We start from the raw sequence: 23,656 nt of genomic DNA, 5'->3' as shown, positions 1-23,656 counted from the left end.
CTTGCCTGAGTGGGTTCAGTGAATCGATCACTTGTGTTTGGAGATAGTCATTAAATTCCCTTCTGTTCAGCTGCTTCCCACAGGACTGGTCTGCGATCCATGTCAATCTCCTTCTCCCTATCCTACAGCTGCTGCTCTGGGTCTTCATTTTGATAAACAATCTGTTAACTGAAAATGGAGCCCCAAGTTACTGTAGCTAAATTGTAATTACTCTGCTCATCAGAACGCGAGGCTTAGAAAGAAACATATTGAAAAATGACAGACAGTGATAAATTTGGGGTTTCTGTTCTAACAGTTTTGAAAATGTGCCACTTCCATTTAATTCCGCATTCGAGAAATGATAGCACCGCTTACGGCTCTTTACACGCTACCAGATTTTTATCTCCTAGGCATGGCACTACAGAAGCGACATGACAAAATCGCCTTGGCCTCTCCCTGAAAAAAAAAGCGCCGCTGCCTCAGCGCCGAAGCGCCAGCAGTGTTTAATGACTCACCCCATGCCCGCTCAGGGACACATCCTGACTTCCCCGCCGAGCCGACGCGTCACCGCGCAGGGCGGCTGCTTGGCTCACCCTGAGCCGGCCATGGATGCTTCACCGGTTGAATCATCCCCCTTGTGTCAGCTGAGGTTTGCCTCAAGAAGCCCGAGGACCTGAGATGTGCTGCCACTCACCTTAAAGCTGCTTCCCTTTCTGCTGGCCTTGGAGAGCCGGCTCTGTTCCTGTAGCCCTTGGATTTTCTGTTCCAGGTACAATCACCGAGAGAGACGGCATCAAGCACTTGCAGGCTCTGGCTTTCCATGGTTTATGTTCTTCTTTAATACAGTGGATGATGATAAGGAGAAACACTTGGAACCGAAGGTGTGGCAGCACCTGGGGTTTTGGTGGGTTTTCTTGCATCGCTCCTTAATCAGGGATATAAGGATTGGTCCACTGTGAACTGGAAATAAGTTTATTGACCCCCCCCACACGTGACATGAAAAATGATAAGCATTAGTAGGCAGCCGCCCTTCTCTCGCAAAGGCAGAGCCCCAGCCTTTCCTCTGCAAGAAGCTGCACATGGGTTACAAACAGCCGTGCTCCCATGAGTGTTTCCAGAGCCCTGAGCTGGATTACTCCTGGGGCGCCTCCGTGGCTGACCCCCGTTCTCAGGACGTCTGCGGCTGGGGAGCCGTGCCCATCGCTCCCTTCCCAGCCTTGCCAGGGACACGTGGGAGAAGATGGATGGGCTCTGTGATTAGCGAGGAGTTTCCCTCCGGGAGGTGACCCAATTATCGCTGGAACACAGGGCTGGAGGACACGAGGGGGGATGCCTGCTGTTCCCCACGTGCATGTGGGGATCTTCATCTCCTGCTTTCGGTCCCCGTGCTGGAGGGGCGAAGGGAGCGCCGTGCCCCGAGGTCCTGGCTGTGCCTGGCGGGCAGGCAGCGGTGCTGGTGCTTGCTGGGTTGCCCAACCCCATCCCGCAGCCCACCTGCGCTTATCCCGTCTCACGGCCAGAAAGGTTACTTCATTGCTAATTTTTACCTTGTTTTGAAGTAAAAATACAATAAGTCTTGGTATGGTCTTCATATTTTAGCTCAAATAATTACCTTGAACTGCCAGATGAAACATTTCATTCATCTTTTCTTTCTTCCCCCCTCCACACAATGGCCTTTTTCAGTGAATACTTATTTTAAAGGTTCTTTTCCTTCTTAAATTCAACCAGACACATTAATTATTCCTTTAATTTTTTTAATTTTTCACAGGGGGCACAAAACCCCAAGATTCAAAATTGAAAAAAAACATCCATACCTGAAAAAGACAAAGCCAACCGGTACGTTCTAGTATCAGATGTGCTGAAAATCAAAGCATTTTGGTTTACAGATTTTCAACAAAGGAACAAAACAATAAAAAATCCACTTAATTTTTCATGCCTTGTCTCTGATTTTTGTGTTGTTTTTGTTTTTTTTTTCCTTTTTTTTTTTTAAAGAAAAGAGGAACTGAAGAACAGATGCCCTTTCTGAAAGACAAGCGTGATGGTATAATATCTGCCAGGCAGAAATTCCATTGCATGTATTGCTCAGTTCAAGCAGAAGACTCCCAAATGTGCCTGATTTGTGGATGGGACAGTGGGTGCCTTTTGCCCCCAGCTCATCCCATGCCACTCACCGGTGGTAGAGCTGCACCCTCCGCTTGTGGTCTCTTCTCTCCCCACTTCCCTGCGGTGCGAGGCAGGTGAGGATGGATCTTGCCAGCTTCAAAAAGTTAATGAACCTCCTTAAAGTGGCAGCAAAACAGGGATTTTTTCAGGGGAGCAGGATGCCCCGCTGCGCCTGCCGGCAGCGGGGACACAGCATGGAAGCAGAAGACAAATTCCCTTGTTCTTGCAGCTGTGCTCCCAGCACCCCATGCCTACTGAATCACAGCTTCACAGCCCGGTCAGGGTGGGAAGAGACCTCCGGAGACCATCCAGCCCAACCCCTTGCTCAAACAGGGCCACGCAGAGCAGGTTGCTCCATCGCATCCAGTGGGTTTGAATGTCTCCAGAGAAGGAGCCTCCACCACCTCCACCAGCTCCCTGTCCCAGTGCTCCGTCATCCCCCCCCCCCCCCCCCCCCCCCCCAGTACAGTTCCTCCTTGTGTCAGTGAGCGCTGCGGAAAGGACAAAAAACCCAAGGCTGCTGGCTTTGTTGCTTTTAAGTTGCCATTAGAAAGAAGAGGAAAAGAAGAAAGTCAATATAAACCACACTGCAGGAAATTCAAGTGCAGTTGTTCTAACCTTAGCCTGCTTTTATTTTCTTCCCTTCTCATTCATTAACCCACCCTCTTATCCTCTCCTATCTGCTTACACACACACACACACCCCCCCAGCAGCTTCCTCTTTGCTCTTCCCACCCCTCACTTTCCCCTCCTCACTCCTCGGTGTGCCTGTGAGTGCCCACTTGCCTCCAGAAAAAAAAGGACTAGATGGAAAAACAAGGACTTGGGAGATCTGCATCCATTCACAGGTTGGTCCAGGTTATTAGACCCAAAGCAAACCTGCCCAGATCCAAAGACTGAAGCCTAAAGCATCACCCAGAGCTGGAACACACATCATGAAACACGTCGCCAGGTGGGAATGCCTCTTGCAAACACACCAGTCTGATCTGGACTAGAATAATTGGTTTTGGTAACTTGGTCCAGGTGTGGAGGACAACGGCAGTGATTTATTTGATGGGCATCGCTTATGGGACCTGTAAAAATGCTTGCTGTCACCCGGGCCACAGAGGTTGCTCCTGCGGGTGTCCCAAAGGGCTGTGATCGGATGGTCTCTCTCCTGAGTGCGATGCCGTGCTTATTTCTACAGGTATATATGGGCTGAAAATCTGGCACAAAAGACATACAGGTCTATTATCTATTCTGCATTTACCCTGTGCGTATGGAAACAATACGATGGATGCAGATGATGCGATTCCAGGCTGATTTTCATTGGTGTGTTTCTGGAGTAAACATGGATTTCAACACTTTGTAGGTGTTTAAATAATTGTAATCAAGAAACTAGGTCAAGTTTTGCAGTGTGGCTCCACGAACATCGTGATGCTGGAGAAGGGAAGGTGCTTGCTCTCAGGGACCTCCAGCACTAGACACTTTCCCTGCGTTGATTTGTCCCCAATTTGAAAACATCCCACTTTGATTACTGCTTTCTTTTTTAATTTTTCCCTTCTCCTTTCAACTTAATGATACTGCAAGTTTCTTCATTAGCAAAATCTTGGCTGGTAGATGGTCTTTTCTTTGTTCTACATCGCATCCCCTCAAAGGCAGCTCTCTCCTTTCTAATGTATTGCAAAGGGTATTTGTAACAGATGAGAGATCAGTAAAGTAGCCTTGAAACAGACCTAAATAAAGCAGGGAAGAGTAATAACGCTGCTCCTTTCCACTCTGGATTTCAGCAAATGGTCCTTCTCCTCTCCGTACAAACCTCATGTCTACGTCTGCCAGAATTTGTAAGGAAGACAACGCTACCTTAATATAAAGAAGAGAAGCTGGAGTCTCAGCAGGGGTAAATGAGTTTCCTGCAGGTTTGGAGAGATTTCTCGGATCTAAAGTGGGGTGCTTGAATAGTTTAGATAATGAAATGAAATGAATTTTCAACTGCTAGAGAAATGCTGTTCAGTGGACCCAAACATGGCTCACAATTGCCGCTTGCTGGGTGACATTAGCCAGCTCACAGATGCTCGGCTCTTCACAACCTCCCATTCCTTTTATTTTAAGGAGCTTGTGCTCTGTTAGCCCCTTGCCGGGGCTGCTTTGAGCACTCAGATATTCCCTTTCCAAGGAGACATGGGAAAGTTTGCTGGGAATCAAGTCCTCCCACTCGCACCACCGTTCCCCCCAAAGAAAGGCAGCAATTATTATTCTTAAGCTTCTTCTTTCAAATCAAAAAAGGAGTTAATATGTTCTATGGGCAGGAGGCATCTTTGATGGAACAGAAAAACCCAGACACAAACAATAAGAGCTTCCCTTCGAGGACCGGCCCAGATTGTCCATTAATTGTTTTAATTTGTCTCACGTGGCTTCACAGCAAATCTGGACTGAAATCACTTCAAGGTAATTGAGGATAATGGACCCCATCGCTCACTTTCCACGGGCTCACTGGCCGAGGGGCTGCGACCCCGCGGGCTCTGCCTGGGGGGAACGGGGGCTGCAGGGGGGGGGGAGTCACACCGGGGCAGCCCCCCGGCACGGAAACCCCACACCCTGCCCAGTGCCCACAGCATCACGGCCCCAGGGCAGCCTTGGGGGTGCCCTACCTCCCCCAGCTAACAGGAAAAGAGCCAAAGTGCTGTTTTGTTCAGAAGTTGAATTCAATTAACTTTATGTGCAAATATTAGTTTTTTTCAGCCAAATGACTATACTCATATGTACAAAGTTTCTATATAATTTCTTTAAATAATTGCTGTAATTAGCATCTCAATTTGAATTTAGAAGCATTTTCCTACCGCCAACCCTCTTTTTTTTCCCCTTTTTTTGGTATTCTTTTTGAAAAACTAAATTAATTCCTCGGGAAACTGATGAGAAATTTTCAAACTAGAAATAAATGCCTGTAATAAATCAAGAGATAAGGGAACAGGCAGAGATTATTCTGCAATTAAAGTTTACAGAAATAATTCCCCTTAAAATCCATAGAGTTTAATGTGATAAAGTCTATAATCTTCTGTCTTCTTTTGGAAAGGAGCATCTTCTAAATCTGGGAGGAGGAAGAGCTTGGTGGCAGCAGCCACTAACAGTCAAGGAGGTTTGAGCACTTCTCCCACGTATTGACATTCAAAAATATGAATAAACAAGGCACAGCAAACATCGGCAAATTGATTGGAAATTTGGACAGGTGATTGAAAGTTGAAAGCGAATATTTGTTTTTCACCCAAATGAATGTAAATTTCATTAGTTGATAATTAAAAGGAAATTATACAGACATTACAATTACTGCCAATGGCATAAATTATGAAGCTATATGGCAAAACAATTTAGGAATTCACATTGCAGTTCTTATTGTCAATTTGGATACCCAAGAAACCAAGAATAAATAATATACCCAGTGACTATGCAAATGAAGCCTTGATGTGTTGCTAGGCTGTTAAAGCTAATGTCATTGTATAAAACAATAATGTTAAACATTATTAGTTTTTTAATTATGTCAGTTAATTAGAATTGTTGCTGTTAATTGCCTATGATTCATCTCCAGAAGAAAAATGTACAGCTAGCAGCTTTGGGGTGGCAGGGGGTGGGGGTGGGTGGGAGGTGGCTCCTCAAGGTATCACCTCAAAAGGGAACGCTTACCTAAACCCCCCCGTTCTCAGGCGTGCAGCCCCGGCGGGGGTGGGGGGGTGGGGGGGGAGGGGGGGATGAAGGGCAAGAGGAGGGATGCTGCTGGCACCGATGGCGGTGGCATAGCCACCGGCGGGTGGCTGTGGCAAGATGCATGAACGCTTGGCTTGGCGTGCCCGCAATGCTGCTGGGCGATGGTTCCTGCCATGAAAATGGAAAGACTCGCTGGTTTCTAATGCATTGGGATAGTTTCCTTGTCCTGGGAAGAGCCATGTTCTGCTTTCTGTCCCAACCCAGACTTGGGACTAATGCAGATGATGATGTGCACGTGAGGCACCTTTTCTAATAAATGAGCGAGCTGATACTTCCGTCATTTCTACCAGGATGCTACCTGGGGCTCCTGATGGCACCTTGGAAGCAGGCAGTAAAAAGATTTGCAAAATCTGATGGGTGCTGTGATCGCTGCTTGAGACCACCCCATTCCCCAGGCAATGACGGGAAACCACTCCAAGGCTCCTACAGATGAAGGGCAGGGGCTATTTAAAAACAAAATGGTGTTACCCACATGCTTTAAGTAGAAAGGCAACTTCAGCAGATGATGGAAGTGTTTAAGTCATGGGGTAAGAAAAGTAAAGGGTATATACTCACCTGGGAACAGCCCTGTCCTCGCCCGTCCCATACCAGGGTGTCAGCATCAGCCTCCCCCTGCCTTGCTCCAGCATTTCCCAATTTCTCTAAGTGTATTTCCTGTAAACAAAACCGTTTGTTTAACTGAGAGAAAATTATCAATAGAACTTAAGCTTTAACAAGCAAGATTTTTAAAAAAAAACATTAAAATAAATGAATTTTTTTAAATTTTTAAATAATTTGTGTTTATTTTATACAAATATTTTTCTATACATTTTATTATATATAAACAAATACATAAATATATTATTATAGATGAATATTTTATATAAAAATAAATTAAAAATTTTAAATAAAAATTTCTATCACTTGCATGTAATTTTTAATGTTAAGATCACTCTCTGAGTCTGCAGCCTTCGGAAAGCAGTTCTTGCTACTTCAGTATGTGCTTCTGCAAGTGAGAAGGATATTTGCATTAAAGTTTGCAGGCTCTGGCCTTCCTGCTTTCCTAATTAATTTTTAAGGACAATTTTTTAAAATTGTATTTTATTTGTTATTTTACCCTGTGGAACTGTTTCTGTAAGAATTCTTTTTTCTGCCTCTGCCAGCACCGCTCTCCACTGACATCCACCTCCCATCTCCAGCTGTGCCTCAGGGCAACCTCCATCCCTTGTCATCACTGTGGGAAAAAATACACTGATCTATTTTCCTCTACCTATATATTTGAATCACCATACGATGGAAAATATTTACACCATTTTTTCCCAGTTCTGGGAGAAGACAAACGCCAACTGTCAAACTCAGGTTGCAAATGCATCCTCGTTGCATAAACGAAGTTAATGCACATAAATGCATTGTATGGAAACAGAATCCAATTAGTATTGCACATTTGCAGAAGACTACAACACAGCTTTCTTAACACCGGAAACGAAGGGCTTAATAAGTCTATCAAATTATAGCACCATCTTTCTGCTTTGTAATGCTGGATCTGGCTTGTTAATATTCTGTTCACTTCCTAACAGCTCCTTTCCCAAATGTTGGATCTGCAATTTCTCTCTTTCTGTCCCAGTCTTTATACCTTTCAGTCTAAATACAAACAGAAACAAAGATCCTAATTATGATCCAAAATCATTATTCTCTGAAGAAGTTCCCAGTAATTAAATTTTAAAGAAAAATATATTTAATGAGCTTTTTACAGTTTCATCCAAGCGATACATATTCAAGTAGATAGTGATTAGAATGAAACAGCTCTAATTTGAATGACTTGATAAAAGCTCCTACTTCACTACTATGTTTTTAATAATTGTGTAATTACATAGAGAAGTATTCCTGTAAATACCACTTGTTTTGTAAAGAATGGATGACATCAAAATGTGAGGGGTTTATCTAAATTTGCAGTGCTTTGAAATGGTGTTTTCTTAAGTCAGCTAAAAAGTTAATACGCATAGCTTGGTATTAAGAATAGAGAATAACGTAGAAGCCAGCACATGTATTTTAGGTCTTAGAATGAAAAAAATAAATAAAAAATTCCCACTTTTGGTTTGATTTAAATAATCCACCACATCCACAATGCAGCAGCAATGGAGATGCTGTCGCATGGGAGAGATGTGGGCTTTGCCAAGGGAAGGGGACGATGCAGGGCTCCAAAGGGTCCCTTCACCACCAGCGTCTAAAGCATTGTCTCTGGTCCAGCTGCCTCCCCAGGCTGTCTGAGTGCTCTTTGCTCCCCAAAACAGCTCACCCCAATGGGGGGACCTGCATCCCGCAGGCTTGCAGCCATGCCCTTGGAACACTTCGGCAGAAGCCATGGAGTAAACAGAGTCGGAGCTGTGTTAATGGGGGTACTTGGACTCTGAAGGCGGCTGAGGAGAAGCTCTGAAGGTGCGAGGTGTAAAGCTGTGAAACATCAGAGCATGTTGCAGTTCAGAGAACTGTGGTACGTGATGGTTTGCTGTGTGAATGGGGCATTTACAGGTGAAAATGAAAGCAGGAACCTTTAAGGTGAAACATTTGCCAAAGGCTCATGATAGTCAGTGCAGCTGCGATTTCAGCTGCATTTCTGCCCTGCACAGGACCGCGACGGCTGCAGCCCTTCTCTCCTTACATGTGGAAGGGCAGAAAAAGATTCTTGTACTGGAAAAAAATGTAGAGAAGGGGCAGGGGATGTTTCACAGGCAGTCAGAACAGGGTGCAGGGTGAAATCACCCACCCTGCCCTGCTCCGAGCCCAACAAAGCTCAGCATCAGTTCGCCGCTGCCATCTCTGCTGGGGCAGCTTCCCACAGCGGCTGCAAACTACCCTGCCTTTACACACCTGTTTTCACTTGAGGTTTGTGGTCTGATTTTTTTTTTGGTAGCTTTATGATGGCTAGGCTGATGCCCACACCCCTGCCCCGTGTTCCCCCACAGCTCCCTGTGTTTTCAGCCCATAACAGCACCAGGGGTGTGAAGGAACTGGTATTTCATCTCATTGCTTACAGTGGTTTGGATATCATCATCCCAGTCTGTTCCCTCCATAGGCTGCAAGAGAATGGGAGGTTCACCCTGACTTGTGGAGAATGATGCTGACCCCAGAGCCCTTCCAGCTCTTCCCCACATCCCGCAGAGCTGGAGCTGGCTGGAGGGGACAGGGCTGGCAGCCAGACTGCTTTCAGGATATTTGATGAAATGGAAAAATCAGTGAAAGCCCACACTGATTACTTCTGCAAATGAAGGAGGTCAGGAAACAGCACTCATTTGGAGAGGGGAAAAAAAAGCAAGAAAATCTGGTTGGTATTCAAAAATACAGAACAAGATGAATCTGTAGTGCAGCCTGCAGCTGTGCAGAAATGAAGGTCTCGGTGAAGCATTTCCTGCACCCAGCTGGAGGGGCACAGGGCAGGATGCAGCTCTGGCAGCTCGAGGAGGAGCGGGGACAGGCTGGGAAGCGGAGCACTAACCTTGGTGTTACGGCAAAGGCTGCAGGGTGTTAGGCTGGGAGCAGAGGATCAGAGACCTTTCAGATCATCAAGTGCCACTTTCCTCATCTGGACAGGACCACAGAAGGGTGGAAAATGAAGACTGCTCCAGCTCTCACTCTGCTCCAGGATGCTGGCATTTATATAAAAACATACTAAATTTTGGAGAAAAATATTGTCATTCTCCATAACATTCTTTGCATCACTTGAGCAAGAGCCCTGTGCAGAAAATATATGACATTTCCATTTACTGCAGGGCTCCATTGCATTGCTGCACCTGCAGTGGGAGTAAAGGAGACTCGGCTCCAGTAGCCTGAAGCCTAACCATGACCTTGGTGTATTTTTCAAGCCCAGCTTTGTGAAGTGCTGCTAAATGGAAAAGCAATTTCTAAAGCGGTGTTAATTTGGATTCACTCATATTACATTTATCTGTATCATAAAGTTACGTTAACTCATTTTAAAAATATATATAATAAAAGAATACATCAAATCTCTCCAGTTATATTCCTAGCATGTGTTAAGCCACAAAGTGGTAGTTTTCATTGATTGAGTTTCCTAAGTAGGTTTTAATAATAGTGGCACAACTAATTTGCTCAGATATGAAACTCAATCTAAGTGATATTATCTGTGAGATAATTAAATAGGAAAAATTTTACTGTAACTTTGATTTTTCAATCAAGGCTGCAGGTGACTCCCTAAACATCTATTTTTCCCTCTGCATGGTTATTGTATTTAGCAAGTCCCTCGCCACCCTTTCACAGCATATTGCTCTTCTTTGAGATTATACGGTGGCATTGACATCATTATCTTGTGCACCGATTGGAATTCATTGCAGTTTGAAATAAATTCGTATCCTGATGGAAAAGCCTCATCTCCTGGTAAAACCCTGGTCAGACACCTCATCGGCTGGAGCAAGGTCTGCTGAGCCCTGGTCAGGGTCCACCAGGTATTGCTGTGCCCGTCGCGAGCCTGGGGGCACCGGGCTTTGGGGCACCCCAAGATCGGGCAGCCTTTGTTCTTGTTGGAGGTTTTTCTGCCTCAGGTTTGTTTTCTGTGCTTCTATCTTTTCTTCTTTTTTTTTTTTTTTTTTTTTTTCTCCATAAATCCTTTAAGGATTCAAGGTGTAGGCAGGATGGAGACAGCTCCCCAGGGTGCTCCAGGTGCTGTCCCTGCAGTCACCCTCCTGCACTGACTCACCGTGTAACTTCTGTGCATCTCCCTGGATACAGGCAGAAGTAGTTTCCACGTATATACTTCATCCATAGGTGCTCCTTGCACACAGTTATTTAGCTAACTCTCCTACATCTGCACATCTGTAAATGTTTCTGTCTGCCCATGAGTGCACCACTCCTGTTGGTTTCCCTGCCCAGCCTTGTGATTCCTATCCTCCAAAATATGCCTCGAATTTCCATGCATTGGGACATCTTCCACTTACAAATTCTGGTCAAAACAACAGTTTATATAGAATGTTTTTGGGGTTTCCCCCAGTCATTGGCATTACTCCGAGAGCAGCTCCCCCACAGAGATAAACAAGTTCTGAAAAATCATCGACATCCCAGCCAGAAGGTTCTGTCTTTCCTGCAAAGATGCCCACATGCATCAAGTTTTTCATCACGTGCATCTAGAAATGGGACATCTGTTTTGTTTGCCCCTACCAGCAGCTCACAGCCCCCTGCCCATAGCCCCACGCTCATCCCTCTGTGGCCGGCGAGCATCCCAGTCCTCCAGCCTGGCAGTGCCGGGGCAGGAGGGATGGTGAGAAACTCCCCAGTTCCTGTTCCTCTCCTCCCAAGCAAGGGCTTTTCATCTTGCACCAAGGCAAACTTTCTTCCAGGTTTAATAGCTTTTTCAGCTGCAGAGACAAACATTTCCCAAGCTGCTGAGAGAGGCTGTGATAACTCCACATGAAATATTTTTTTTCTGTACTGCAAATGTGCTGCTCTGCTAAGGATTATGCAGACAACACTGAAATCCAAAGCAGATGTGAGGCATTAGGGTGAATACAATATAAGATTTTAATGCCCACATGTCAACCTGATATCCATGTGGGTTTTGCACCTTTGTGTTTATATGACAAGGCATTAGGAGGTGGATGTTAGCTGCCAACCTGAGGCAGATTCCCCTTGTTCTGGGCTTGAACATTACAATTGTTTACAGCAGGAAGGCTGGGTTGCAAGCAGATCCGTCCAGATGTGGCTGGACATCTGCCTGCCCTTGCGCAGTGCTCCGCGGCAGCCAGTGTTTGTCTATTTGCTAAGCAGGCGCCGTAAATAAAGGCAGCCAAAGGCAGCTGAGCGTTGGGAGACCAGGTTAAGTTTCTTGTCCAGCTCAGAAAGTGTTTAGTGGCTCCAAAGCGGCTCTTTTCCACAGCCTCGGCACATTATATAGGTGCAAACCCGCCTGTGAGCCCCAGGGCCCCTTGCTGCTCTGCAGGACCTTGGTTTCCAGCCTTTAGCCTGGGGGTAGAAGAGAGGTGACAGCGGTGGCTGCTCCTTCACTGCTTCCAGAAGGGGAATGCTTTCTGTCACCTGGGTTTAGCGTCCCTCTGAGCAGGCATGGCCTGCAACGCTGCGCCCGCGCGTGCCTGGCTCACTGCACACTGTCACAGGCGGGTGACTCTCCCGGCAATGCTCAGTCACAGCATCCCGGCTCCCACGGAGCACCACAGGGGGAGGGGATGCCCCACACACATTTGAACTTTGCTCTGATGCAAGGCAGCATGTTGTGTTCTGACTCACCTAAAATATAAGATTTCATGTAAAACCCCCCTTGCTTCATTTGATGAAAACCCACAGTGCAAGCACAGGTTTCTGTGCCGCTGGGCTGGGCAGCAGGGACTCAGAGGAGCGTTTTCATTCAGACATCCCTGCAGGGACTGGTGATCCCAACCACGCACAGGGCAGAGGTCAGCTGAGTCCCCTCCCCACGCTGCCGAGCAGCGCGTCACCGAGTGTAAACCCATAATCAATTTTATGGAAAGAGCATCGCGCCACGTGCTTTCGTTTTTCATTAAATCACAATAAAATACCATTGGCCTCTGGTCTCCTGCACGACCACTTTTAATGATTTCTGTATTCATTTTCACTTGACAGCCAGCTGTGAGAGCAGGCACGGCTGATCTAATAGATACAGATATACGCCATCTGCCCACTTACTGTAAAAGCAAAGGAAAAGCAAACCAAAAAGTCAACACATGTATCCTGCCCGGCAACGAGCAGGATAAACCCAGTTCCACGCGCCACAGAATTTCCCATCCAGCCTCGGTGGGGCAGGCGTGGAGCCCATCAGCTGGTGGATAACTTGCCTTTTTATGTAGTTTGGAGAATAGGTCTCGGGGATGCCGCTCTGCAGGCTCCCATCCGGCCCCCAGATTAGCAAAGTTCATTAAGCTGGCAGCAGCGGTGGGCGTTGCTGGAGGCTGTTCCACTGGAGACATGGCCACTGCCGGGCTGGGGTGCAGAGCTGGCGTGTTGCTCAAGAGACCCTTGCTGAACTTGAAGCATTAGCCAAACCCAAAGCAGATTTTTAAGCTAATTCAAAACAAAAGCAAACCAGATTTCCAAATGGGCTAAAAATACATTTCCTCTCTTTTCTCAGGCACTTGTGATGGTTCTTCCCCTACTTCCCAGGGGCATAGTGCTCAGGTTGCCCTTTCCCCTGGGCAGATAAGGCTGGTGTGCTGGCACCCAAGGAACTGGCACCAGCTTTCCCCCGTATCCTTCCCTTTCTCACCTGTTGCCTTTTATCCTTCCAGGTCCCTCCTGACAAAGTGACAGCTTTTTATCAGTTTGCTTTGCTTAACCCCAAGCTTTAATATTTCCCTGGGGTGGCGCTTGCTGGGGTGATGCTCGGGATGCAGGGGGTTGTGTTAGCCGAGCACCCCACAGGGTGCACCCAACTGGGTGCCAGCCAGGCTCCCACCCCAAAATGGAGATGTCCCAGGCTTGAAGGGATTTGGGACTGTGCCCCACAGGGCCATGGGGGTTAAGCAAACACACTGCTGACACGGGCTGAGTTAACGGGGGGATAACGGATAGAATAAAACCTTTGCAACCTGCTGAACTTGCTGAACTACTACAACATTAATGAGCGAGAGATCTTAATTAAATTGTTTGTAATTAGCTCTCCCAGGAGTAAAAAAAAAATAAATAAAAAATTGCAAAATTAGCGAATGCAAAACACCTGTAGCACTTGCAGCAGAACACCCGGCTCCTACAAATGCCCTTTCCTCCACCTCCAGTATGAGAAGAGGTGGGTGTTAGGCTGGGTGTGGGGCAGGTGGGGTCTGGCTGGTGTCCCCCAGGGGCACATCCAGAGCCACCACAGAGCTGTGCATCAGCCAACATGGCTTTCAGGGAGCAACGGGTCTTGTTCAGTGCTGCAACTTTCAGGCGCTGGCCTGAGACACCTTGTAACACCCGACAGCCTAAAGCTAAGCAGGATCCAGCCCTGACTGTGAGCCCCTTTCTGCGCAACCTATGGCCCACGGTAGCCGGGTGATGGGCTGCTGGACCCCTTGCCACGGGCCAGGCATCTCCCAAGTGCCCGCAGCTACAGGCACGCCAGGAGCAGCCTCCCACGCAGCATGGGAGGAAGGAAGTTTTTCTCTTGTCTGAAGGATGCTCTTTGATTGGATTTGGTTTTTGGGGTTTTTTTTGGTCATTTCCAACATTCTTCTGTCGTTCTTGTTGTTCTTCCCCATTTCCTTCCTCGTGGGTGTCACAAGCCTTTTCTTCAATAATTTCTGTGGGTTTGCTTTCAACAGTTTGTCATCTGGTTCCCTTGCGTTTTTCTCTCCGGCATGAAAGCTGCTTCTTGCTGGCTCTTCTGCGGCTGCTGGACATGGTAGCCCAGGAGACCCCTGGGGATCCTCTGCCGAAGCATGGGCAGGGGTCCCACGCTCTGCCTGCTTTACCTGCTGCCTGCTCTCCTTCTGCCTGCTTCGTTTGTGTTACACAAGTTGCATCCTCCCACAGCCCAGAGTCATTCATTAGTATTAGGGTCCCTTTTTATTATGTTATGTTCTTTATGCGTATAAACCAACACGTTCCTTGTTGCAGGGCATGTTGGAAACGATAAAGACAAATGCAGGAGGAGGTAAGCAGTGATCAATGGGAGGATTAGCACATGTCTTAGGAGTGCTTTGGTGAACATTTCATTTCTGCGGGTATTGTTTTTAACAAAATAATGTATTCCTGCTGCCTCGTTAGCTGTCTCGGGTAGTTCCTTTTTAAAAGAAATCCCATTTTTCGTTCCAGATGTTCAAAGCTGGATGTCACAATACCTTTCAAGTTAATCAAAACCAGCTTTTGTAATTAGCTGGCTGCATCAGATGAGGATGGGACACCCTTTAGAAACAGGTTCTGCCATTAGGCAGGTTCTGTTCCCAGTAAAGGCAATGGCCTGTAATTAATTCCTCTCCCAACAGAAACAAGGTGAGCAGATGGCTTAACCCCCAAAATAGATGCACTATTTTTCGCGAAATAGATCGTAGCAGGCGCCCTGGGCCAGGCTTTCAGACACAGCTGGGGTGCTTGCATGTTATCCCTGCCTGATATACCTGCAGGGATGCTGTGGGGGAGGGGGGTACCCAAGCCGGGCACAGCCAGCAGACCCGGCCACCTCTGCTCCTGGCTGGGAATGACCTCACACCCAGGCTGGCAGCCAGTTGTGCCCACGCTGAGTGTCTGAGCATCTTTCTCCCGCGTTTTCAATGGTGTTGACTCACTTTTGCTAAGTTTCCCTGGTGCACTCACTCGCTGTGCCGGAGCATTGCTCAGCACCTTTCCCCACACCAGGCCAGTTCCCGTCTGGCTTTGAAGTGCCACAACATCATGTTGTTTCTGCCCACGCACATATGGATGGCAGCAAGTGGGAATTCCTCCCCAAAGCCTTTAGTTTGCTCACGACGTTGCCTGACACACCCAAAATAGGACAGCATCCTGTTCAGCTCTGCTGGGGCACAGACCTGGCCGGGGACAGGCTTCCTACAAGGGCACATAGCGATGGGAGAAAGGGAATGGGTTTAAGCAGAAAGAAGGGAGATTTAGATTAGATATTAAGAAGAAATTATTCACTGTGAGGGTGGGAGGCGCCGGCAGAGGCTGCCCGGGGCAGCTGTGGATGCCCCGTCCCCGGCAGTGCCCACGGCCAGGCTGGGGCTGGGACCCACCTGGGCTGGGGGGAGGTGGCCCTGCCATGGAACTGGGTCGGCTTTAAGGTCCCTCCCAACACAAACCATGCTGTGATTCTGTGATTTGATGATTGCATTGATAATTAGCTGTTAGCAGCATTGCATGAGTAATGACCTCACTGGGGGCATACTTCTTGTGTTTCTCTTGCTGGACATTTGCTCACCCAAACGTTTACAGGGAGCCCTGCTCCTGCTTTGCTCCATTTAGCTGCCTATGAATGTGGGCGCAGGCGGGGGTGGCGGGGGCTGCCAGCTCTCCCTGCCTGCGCTCACAGCCCTGGCACCTCTCTCCAAAATGGGATTCCCAGGAAGCAGCCCAGGGAGCCAGCTGGGGGCTCAGGGGAGGAGAGCTCAGCTCCTGGCAGGGGGACGTGGGGGCTTGAAAGCAAATGAAAACGCATTTCTGTAGTACATGGGATGCTGGTGGGACCTGCGGTTATTGGAGTCCTGGTCACGGTCATCACCTTCCCCCCAAAATAACAGACATTCATGGGCATCCCCACAACACCCACAGGTACCAGCGTGCCCGTATTGATGGTCATTTCACATCGGCGAAAAAAGCAACTGGTACAAGTCAAAATACAAAGAATTCCACTCTCATCTTTATGATTATTTTTAATTGTGACAGTGGATGAACAGTAAGAACAAGTTGTCCAGAGAGGCTGTGGACTCCCTGTCCTTGGAGATATTCCAGAGCTGTCTGGACATGCTCCTGGGCACCTAGCTCTGCTTTAATTTGCTGGAGGCTGGGGACAAGACTAGATGATATTCCAGACATGCCATATGCACAGACGAGCTTTGCTGGGGACGGATGGACAGCCCTGCAGGTTTTCTGTCTGCGGGAGCTGGTCCCTGCCCAAAGCTGCTGCCCCACTCCTCCTGCCCTGCCAGAGCTGGCCAAGGAGATGGTGTGAAGCACAGCTGGGCAGGGATGCTCCACCACAGGACAAACCTGTCCTGTCCCCAAAGGTGGGGTAAACTGAGTCACAGGGTGACACAGTCTGGGTCTGGTGCTGTCTGGGGCAGCGTGCTCTTGTGGGGAAGGCAGCAGGGAAATAATAAGATGGGAGATCAGAGCCTTGCGGCTGCCATGGGCTGGGCGGTGCTTAGCAAAGCCAAGCCAGAGCTGGACTGGGGGAAAACAGGGAAATGATCTGAAAATAGCTGGAGCCTACCAGGGAAGACCTGCTGGGACCTTGAGCCTGGTTGTGTCCCCCCGCAATCATGTAAACAGCTCCAGGACAGTGCGGCTGGATGCCACTCCATGCCTGGAGCATCCCTCATGGAGGGGGACCACAACGGCCAAGGTAGGCGCGGGGGTCGCTGGGCACATCTGGCCTCATGCCACCCCCTTGGGTGCTGCTGGGGATCTGTTCTGCCTTTGCACTGCACTCGCCCGCTGGGCAAAGCTCAGTGGGCCTGTCTGTCAGTGCCCTGGGTGCAAGGAGGTGACGAACAGAGGACAGCGTCGCCCCTCCCGGTGCCGGGAACACACCACATGAGGATGGATGTAGGCGCTGTGCATCCCAAGGGAAAAGCAGCTGTTGCCCACCTTGGTGTCTGGCTGGGGCAAACAGCCTGTGCCTGGTGCTGCGATGCTCCGCACCAGTGGCTGAGCTGGCTCTGCCACCACCGGCCTCTCTGGACATTAAGGTGGAGGCTGCAGTTTGCTGCCTGCCTAGCTGATGGATTTAAAATTATGGTTTTCTGGTGGGGGAGAAGACTCAGCGGTTGGGGTTTGGCATCTGAAAGCAGGGTGGCAGTGCTGGCGACGGGGGCAGAGGTTTGGTGGGACCCCCTCTGCCCTGCGCAGGGATGGAGCCAGGCAGGTGGCAGACAGACAGCCCCAGCTGCTGCACGGCCGCTTGATTCAACTGATGTGGGACAGACATGAAAATTGTTTGCAATGCCTTCTCTTCCTCAGAAATCCTTTTATTAATCTCTCTTAAAAGTGCCTTTGAGTTTGTTCTCAGGTCAAGAGTAATGAAGGTAATTATGGACAGACTCTGAGCTCTGACATAAAACAAAAGGCAACCAGAAAGCCATTTGATGATTACACATTTCTATTTCAATCTTTTTTCCACATATCCCTCTTTCTAACATGGTTATCAGAAGCCGAGTTCACAGAATTCGAGTGCAGCCAAAGTAAACAGGCCAAGAATTTGGAAAGTCATTCATCTTAATCCAACTAAAGGGCGATAATCCAATTTATTGGATGTGAATGCTTTGAATTTTGTTGGCTAAATGGGGCAGTGTGGTGGTGCCTGGCCTGGCAGCCGAAGGAGAAGGGGCAGCAAGGACCGCCGGCAGCTCCTGGGGGCTGACAGTAGCTTTTCTATTCCTGCAAGGCAGCTGGGATGGTGCCCAGCATCTCCCACTCGTGGGGTCCGCCACCCGGGGCCAGTGGGCTTCTCGAGGAGCTGTGGCAGAGCAGGTTCGGCCCCTTTCCATCCCCGTGCTCCCAGGGCTCTTCCATCCACCCTCCTTTACCCTGTGGCCGGTTCCTCATCACATTGCACCGTATCTGCTCATGCCACCTCTCGGGGACCTGAGTGGCGTGTTTCCCTCTGCGTACAAAACATCCCTCAGCACCGCAGATCGGCACCACATCTCTGCAGGGTCTGCATCACCCATGCAGGTTTGCAACACCTCTGTGTGCCTGCATTGCCCATGTGAGTTTGCATGGTCTACGGGGTTTTGCATCACTTGCACAGACTTGCATCGATCGTATGGGTCTGCATTGCCCCCGTGGTTTGCATTCCCCATGCAGGTTTGCAGCACCCTGGCATTTTGCAGCACCCACATGCTTCGCTATCAGCTGAGCACCATCACGAGCCTCCCACACCACCTCTCCTGCCTGGGCCACCTTCCCTCAAAACCCCTCTGCAAACCCCACTGCGTTGCTGTTATCCTGCATTGCTGCCGCCAGCGTGCTGGGCCTGCCATCTGCCAGGATGATGTCTCTTTGTTCCCTGGTGCTTCCCACCTCGTGCCGCCTTCCTCTTGGATTTAATTCACCAGCTGTTTGGGGCAGGAGCTGCTGGGTGCTTTGCAACTACTTTCCTCATTCTTAAGGATTTCTGCTTTTGCTAATGGAGGTCTTCTGGGTAAGTGGGCAGTGCTTCTGGGTGGAAACTGAGCTCAGAAGGGATTTTTGTGTCTTTGAAGCTCTGCTCTGTACTGCCTTCATCTGCCCGTGCCTCATGGCTGGGCAGGGGGTAAGCCCACTGGTGTCTAACCAGGGGCCAAGGCAAAGCGGGAACAGTGGTGTCACATTGCTGAGCCAGAGCCACGCGTGTGACACGGCTCACCCGTGGGGACAGGCGGCACAGCCAAAAACCCCAGCCCGTCGGGAGGGAAGGCACAACGATGTCAGTGCAGTCACAGGGAAGCTGCAAAACAGATCCAGCAGCTGATAAAGTGGTAGGTAAACAAATCCATAAGTATAAAAGTTTAGACTCTAGTAATTAGTGGAGAAGTACAGGATAATAAGCACAGCAGGATGTCCCTCAAGGTACTTTAGGCTCCTACTGTGTTTATTATCCAGTATCAATATTGAAATATATGCCTGACTACATTTATGGTGGCATTTAGAAGTTTAAAACAGAGCCTTGCACTCGGGAAGAGGTTACCAAATGACTTGCCCTCTGAGATCTCCCTGCCGGTTACCATCCCACTGCAGTGCCCAGGTGAACAGGGGACCCCGGCAGGGTGAGGGGAGCAAGGTGTTCTGCCAGCGTGCCATGGCAGAGCAGAGCATCCTTCCCTGCACAGCCCCCCGCTTCTTCCTGATGGAGCAGGAACCAAGCTCACCTCCCGCCTGCAAACCCACTGGTGCTCCCCAGCAGAGCACGGAACGTCAGGTGATTTTCGCAAAATTACAGTGCCAAGCATGTTTGCCGTTTCCAGCAAGGAAAACCTCACTTCTTCATACCCAGACCCACAAAGAGCTAACCGTGGGGGGGGAGGGGGGCAGACCCAAATGCATGCGTGCAGTCCCCACCCATGGGTGCCTGGTGCACGCATAGACCAGTTGCACCTCCATCCTGCTCGCCCCAGCCGCTGGGTCCCATCAGGCTGGACCGCGCTAGATGGCACTGTGGGATGCAGCAGCCCGAGATTCACTTTTTGACACGCATCTGTTATTCCCCGCTTCTGCATAATCACTGGCTGCACCGCACCGTGCTGATGGAGAGCTATCCCTGGCTTTCTTGTGGTCTCCCTGCTGTACCCTGTGTGGTTTAGATCTAGCAAGAGGATTTTTGGTTGTGTTCGGTTGTTTTAAAGACATTATTTGCCACCTAGCTTGGGACGTCTGCAGCTTTGGAAAGCAGTCAAATGCATGGAAGTTTTGCTGTAGTGATGGATCTGGCCGCACAGACCCTTGGCATTGTTTCAAGCCTATGTTGTGCTGCCGGATTTTCTGCCCACCCCTTCCAGAAATGCTCAGGTAATGCACACAGACCCTGTTATTTCAGAGAAGGGACTGTCAGTATCCTGAGATTATTCCCTGCCAGGAAAACGCAATGAGGAAAAAGAAAACAGGCAGCAAAAGGAAAGAAAAAGGCTGTTAAACGAGCAGCGGTGAGGGTGGGCCACGCGAATAAACATGATTCCTGCGAAAGCACAACAGGAAAACTCGACTTAGGAAAAGCACCGACCCCAGCCCCAGCCACACCGAGGTCAGGGCATGGGGAGGCGGGGGGGGGGGAGATGCAGTGGCTGCATCCCCCCGAGCCAGACTTGCCAGTGAATCCAGCTCAGTGCAATTCGGGGTCTGGTCCACGCTCTGCATCACCCCAGCACCAGATTTGGGGTGCTGCACCCGTTCCCATGCCCGCCGGGGAATGGCCTCCCTCCGGGGATGTCCCAGCAGCATCAGTCCCCACATCCAGCACCATCCTGCAAGGCTCTGACAATACGTACCCGTGCAATGCCCTGCCCACAGGGCTGGGGGGTCCCGCGCTCGGGGGGTCTGCGCCCCCCCACCCCAGCCTCACCACATGGCTCTCTTGCTCTCAGCCCAGGCCCTGCAACAGGCTCTTAATTGGTCACAGGTCGTAAATCATGATAATAATACCGTGTGCTGGGAGGCAAAGGAGCATCATTTTATGACTGCAGGCAGGAGAGCAGGGTGTGCTTAATGTTTCCAAGGGCAACAACAACAACAAATAAAATCAAAAGATTGCAAGTATGTTGGAGTAAACGACCCATCTGTAATTGTTCTCTTATTGTGTTTGATCATGGTGGAGATGGTACAAAGGATTGATCGCTCCGTATACTTAATACCTTTTGTTTGGGTGACAAGGTAAAAGATAGATCGGTGGAAAGAGGGAATATAGAAATTTTTACTGCAATGAATAAGCAGAACAAATGTATTTCCCCTGTTCCTCTCTTAATTTTATTTGTGTCAGTCTATTTGCCGTGGGAAGTCTGCCTGAATCCCAAATTATTTTAGTTAGTTAATCTGCTCAGTGCCAGTTTATTCTGCAAACAGTCTCTGTAAATCCTAAATAATTGTAGTTAATCTGGTCAGTGCCAGCCTATTCCGTGGGCAGCCCATGTAAATCCAGAGATCCATCAGTTAAATTAGGTCAGTGCATTTTAATAAGAGTAGAGGTCATGCTCTGCCCTGCTCTGCCATGCCTTGGCCGCTGCCCTGGCACACGGCACTCACCGTGCCGGCTCCGGTGCAGGCACCGGCACATCTGGGCAGCAGGCAGAGAGAGCTGGCTGTGTCCTGAGGGGCAGTGAAATCACACCCAGGGGTGCTGGAGGCATCCCCCCCCATGTTGCTGGTGGGGATCAGGGATAGGGAGAGTGAAGGATGCCCCCCAGCACATCCCCATCCACTGCTCCAGGGGACCACTGTCCATCCCCGCTGCTGCAGCAGGTCACAAATTGCTGGAGGCTGGGCAAGTTTTCTAGGAAGCATCACTTGCTTATCCTGTGTTTATATTTTTTCTTGTGCATCCAGATGTGGCCACTGCTGTGGGCAGGATGAGAGACAAACCCTCGGCGTGACCCTGAGTGGATGGTCTCGGGGATGAATCCACACGGCTTCATCCCTGCGAGCCCCCACTCATGGGCATGCATTGGGTACCCTGCCCTGCACCTTCTGCCTGGATTTTAACCAGCCACTGCAGCACAGAGGAAAGACCGTACAGCAAAGGCCAGGATAAATCCAGAAAAACAAATGCAAGATTTTAGATTTTTCAGCAACCTCACCTGGATTTAATGAGGGTTCATACTCAAGAAATCTGGAAGCTCCTGTAACCCAATGAAGTTTCTTGTTCGGATGCAAAACTCTCTCCCTGTGCATTGTACCAGACCTTTTACCAATGACGTCACTTTTCTGTGCTGCAGATATGCAGACTGCTGTTAGAAATAGGATTAGACAGATCACACGCTGTCACCAGCCTGAGCACAGCAAGCTCGCGGGGGGGGCTCAGATCAGTCAAGTATCGATGCTCGCAGGACTTACAGAGCCAACCTCTGCTGCACATCAGATTATGGTATGGAAATACCCCTAAGTACTTGGGATCTTTCTGACTGTCTGATGTACTTTAGGCCAGCAAATTTAAACCCCTGTCCTTTCCTGAGCTGGGGCTACGGGTGTGCTTACTGCCTGCAAAATCCCAGCCTGAAACTCTCATCAGGTCCAGGGCTGCTCCTGCAAACCCAGGCAGAGCCTTCGAATGGTTCACAAATGAAGGAGCATCTGAAGAGCTAAACTAAGCAATATCATTTGCAAAATGACTTGGCAGTTGGCTTGAATCCCAGCATCTCTGAGGGAACATGGCCACGACAAGCCCTTTCGACTTGGCTGGATGCTCTGTTTACTTGCAGTGAAGCCAGTCAGACTAAGGAAATATTGCAGAGCTGCAGCGCCTTCTTGGGCAGAGTTAACTGTCCAAATCCATCCCCAGCAATTATTAATGAAACGTTCATTGCCAGTCTCCCCGTGTAATGCTGCATAGGTTTGCACTGAAACGTCATAGGGAAATATACATTTACTTGCCCGAGCCCATCTGCAGGGTAATTAAGGTACAAGAAGGGATGCTGTGGGGACGCCTACAAGCTGGAAAAGCAAAAAGGCTGCTTGCCGAAGTGGGTTTCTTCGGGGGGAACAGAGGATGGGGGGCAGCAGCTTGCTCCAAGGACAGGCAGATGAAAGAGGGCAGTGAGCCAAGGCCTGGAGCAGGAAGGAAATGGGAGGAGTAAACCAGAATATTAAGAAGCATAACCGGAGCAGGAGGGGAAATGAAGGGTGAATGGGTTCAGCAGAGTCGCATAAGGTTGAACCTGGCCCAACATAAATTAGGATGGCACTCCACTCCAGCTGCTGCAAGCTCCAAATCTAGTATTTGCAGAGCGGGTAAGTGAAAATACATGAAAACAACACTGAAGTCACCCTGTCCATAAACTGTGATTGTCATTCAAAAGCTGTCTAAGGTGACTAAGATTTCCATTACAAACCCAAACCACAGAGCTCTTCTGGGATCCCTTTACAACAAACTCAACCAGCCCTTCTTGGGAAATATTTTATAAGGTCCAAAATCTTTTGTTGTAACTGGAAGGAGAAGCCTCTGATTTTTTTTTACTTGGAACAAACTCTTCAAACCTAACTCTCAGCAACTTTATCTGTGAATCATTGCAAAACTGTATTTTACTTTATCGTTGTTCAAAATCTAATGATAAGCTTGCAGAACACATCATCCCTGTGGTATCCAAGAGCATCCTCCATAGCATCCCCCTGGGCACCTTGGCCACCAGCTCCTGCCCCCCTGGCAGCCCTGCAGGAGCCCAGCTCTGGTACCTCGGTCCCACAGAGGCCAGAGCTGGGCAAGGTCCTACATGATCCCAAAAGCTCTGACAAACTCCTTAACACAGTCAACAACAGAATTTGGATCACTATAAGGCCCTCCCAGTTTGTTCCTTGGCTAAAATACGTGCTATCCCATGGGACCCGACGAAGCTGAAGTCCCCTGCAGCAGCACAGGTTGTAGGAGGAGGTGCAGGTAGGGCTGAGCTCAGCTCTAGCAGAATTAAAACCCATTATTTTGATTAATTATCACCTTTGGCAAAAATCCC

At 49.0% G+C, this 23,656-nt stretch overlaps 1 protein-coding gene across 3 annotated transcripts in view; it reads right to left on the bottom strand.

Annotated features, from left to right (window-relative positions):
- CCDC68 (coiled-coil domain containing 68) overlaps positions 1–23,656 on the bottom strand; it is a 65,612-nt gene that overhangs the window by 23,049 nt on the left and 18,907 nt on the right. Inside the window, exon 1 of one of the 3 annotated variants that reach the window (XM_080371950.1) lies at positions 6,435–6,616. The exons of 1 other annotated variant lie outside the window; for it this stretch is intronic. In XM_080371950.1, the coding sequence (XP_080228076.1) occupies positions 6,435–6,465 (31 nt within the window). In that variant the 5' untranslated portion in view covers positions 6,466–6,616. Of the gene's footprint in view, positions 1–673; positions 5,732–6,434; positions 6,617–23,656 lie in introns of those variants that run through there. One more of the 3 variants, XM_080371953.1, reaches the window with a different exon arrangement.

This window comes from Falco punctatus (genome assembly GCF_963210335.1).
Source record: "Falco punctatus genome assembly, chromosome: Z".
Lineage (NCBI taxonomy): Eukaryota > Metazoa > Chordata > Aves > Falconiformes > Falconidae > Falco > Falco punctatus.
Note: the sequence above shows the minus strand (reverse complement) of the source record. Positions and strands in the feature narration are given on the sequence as shown.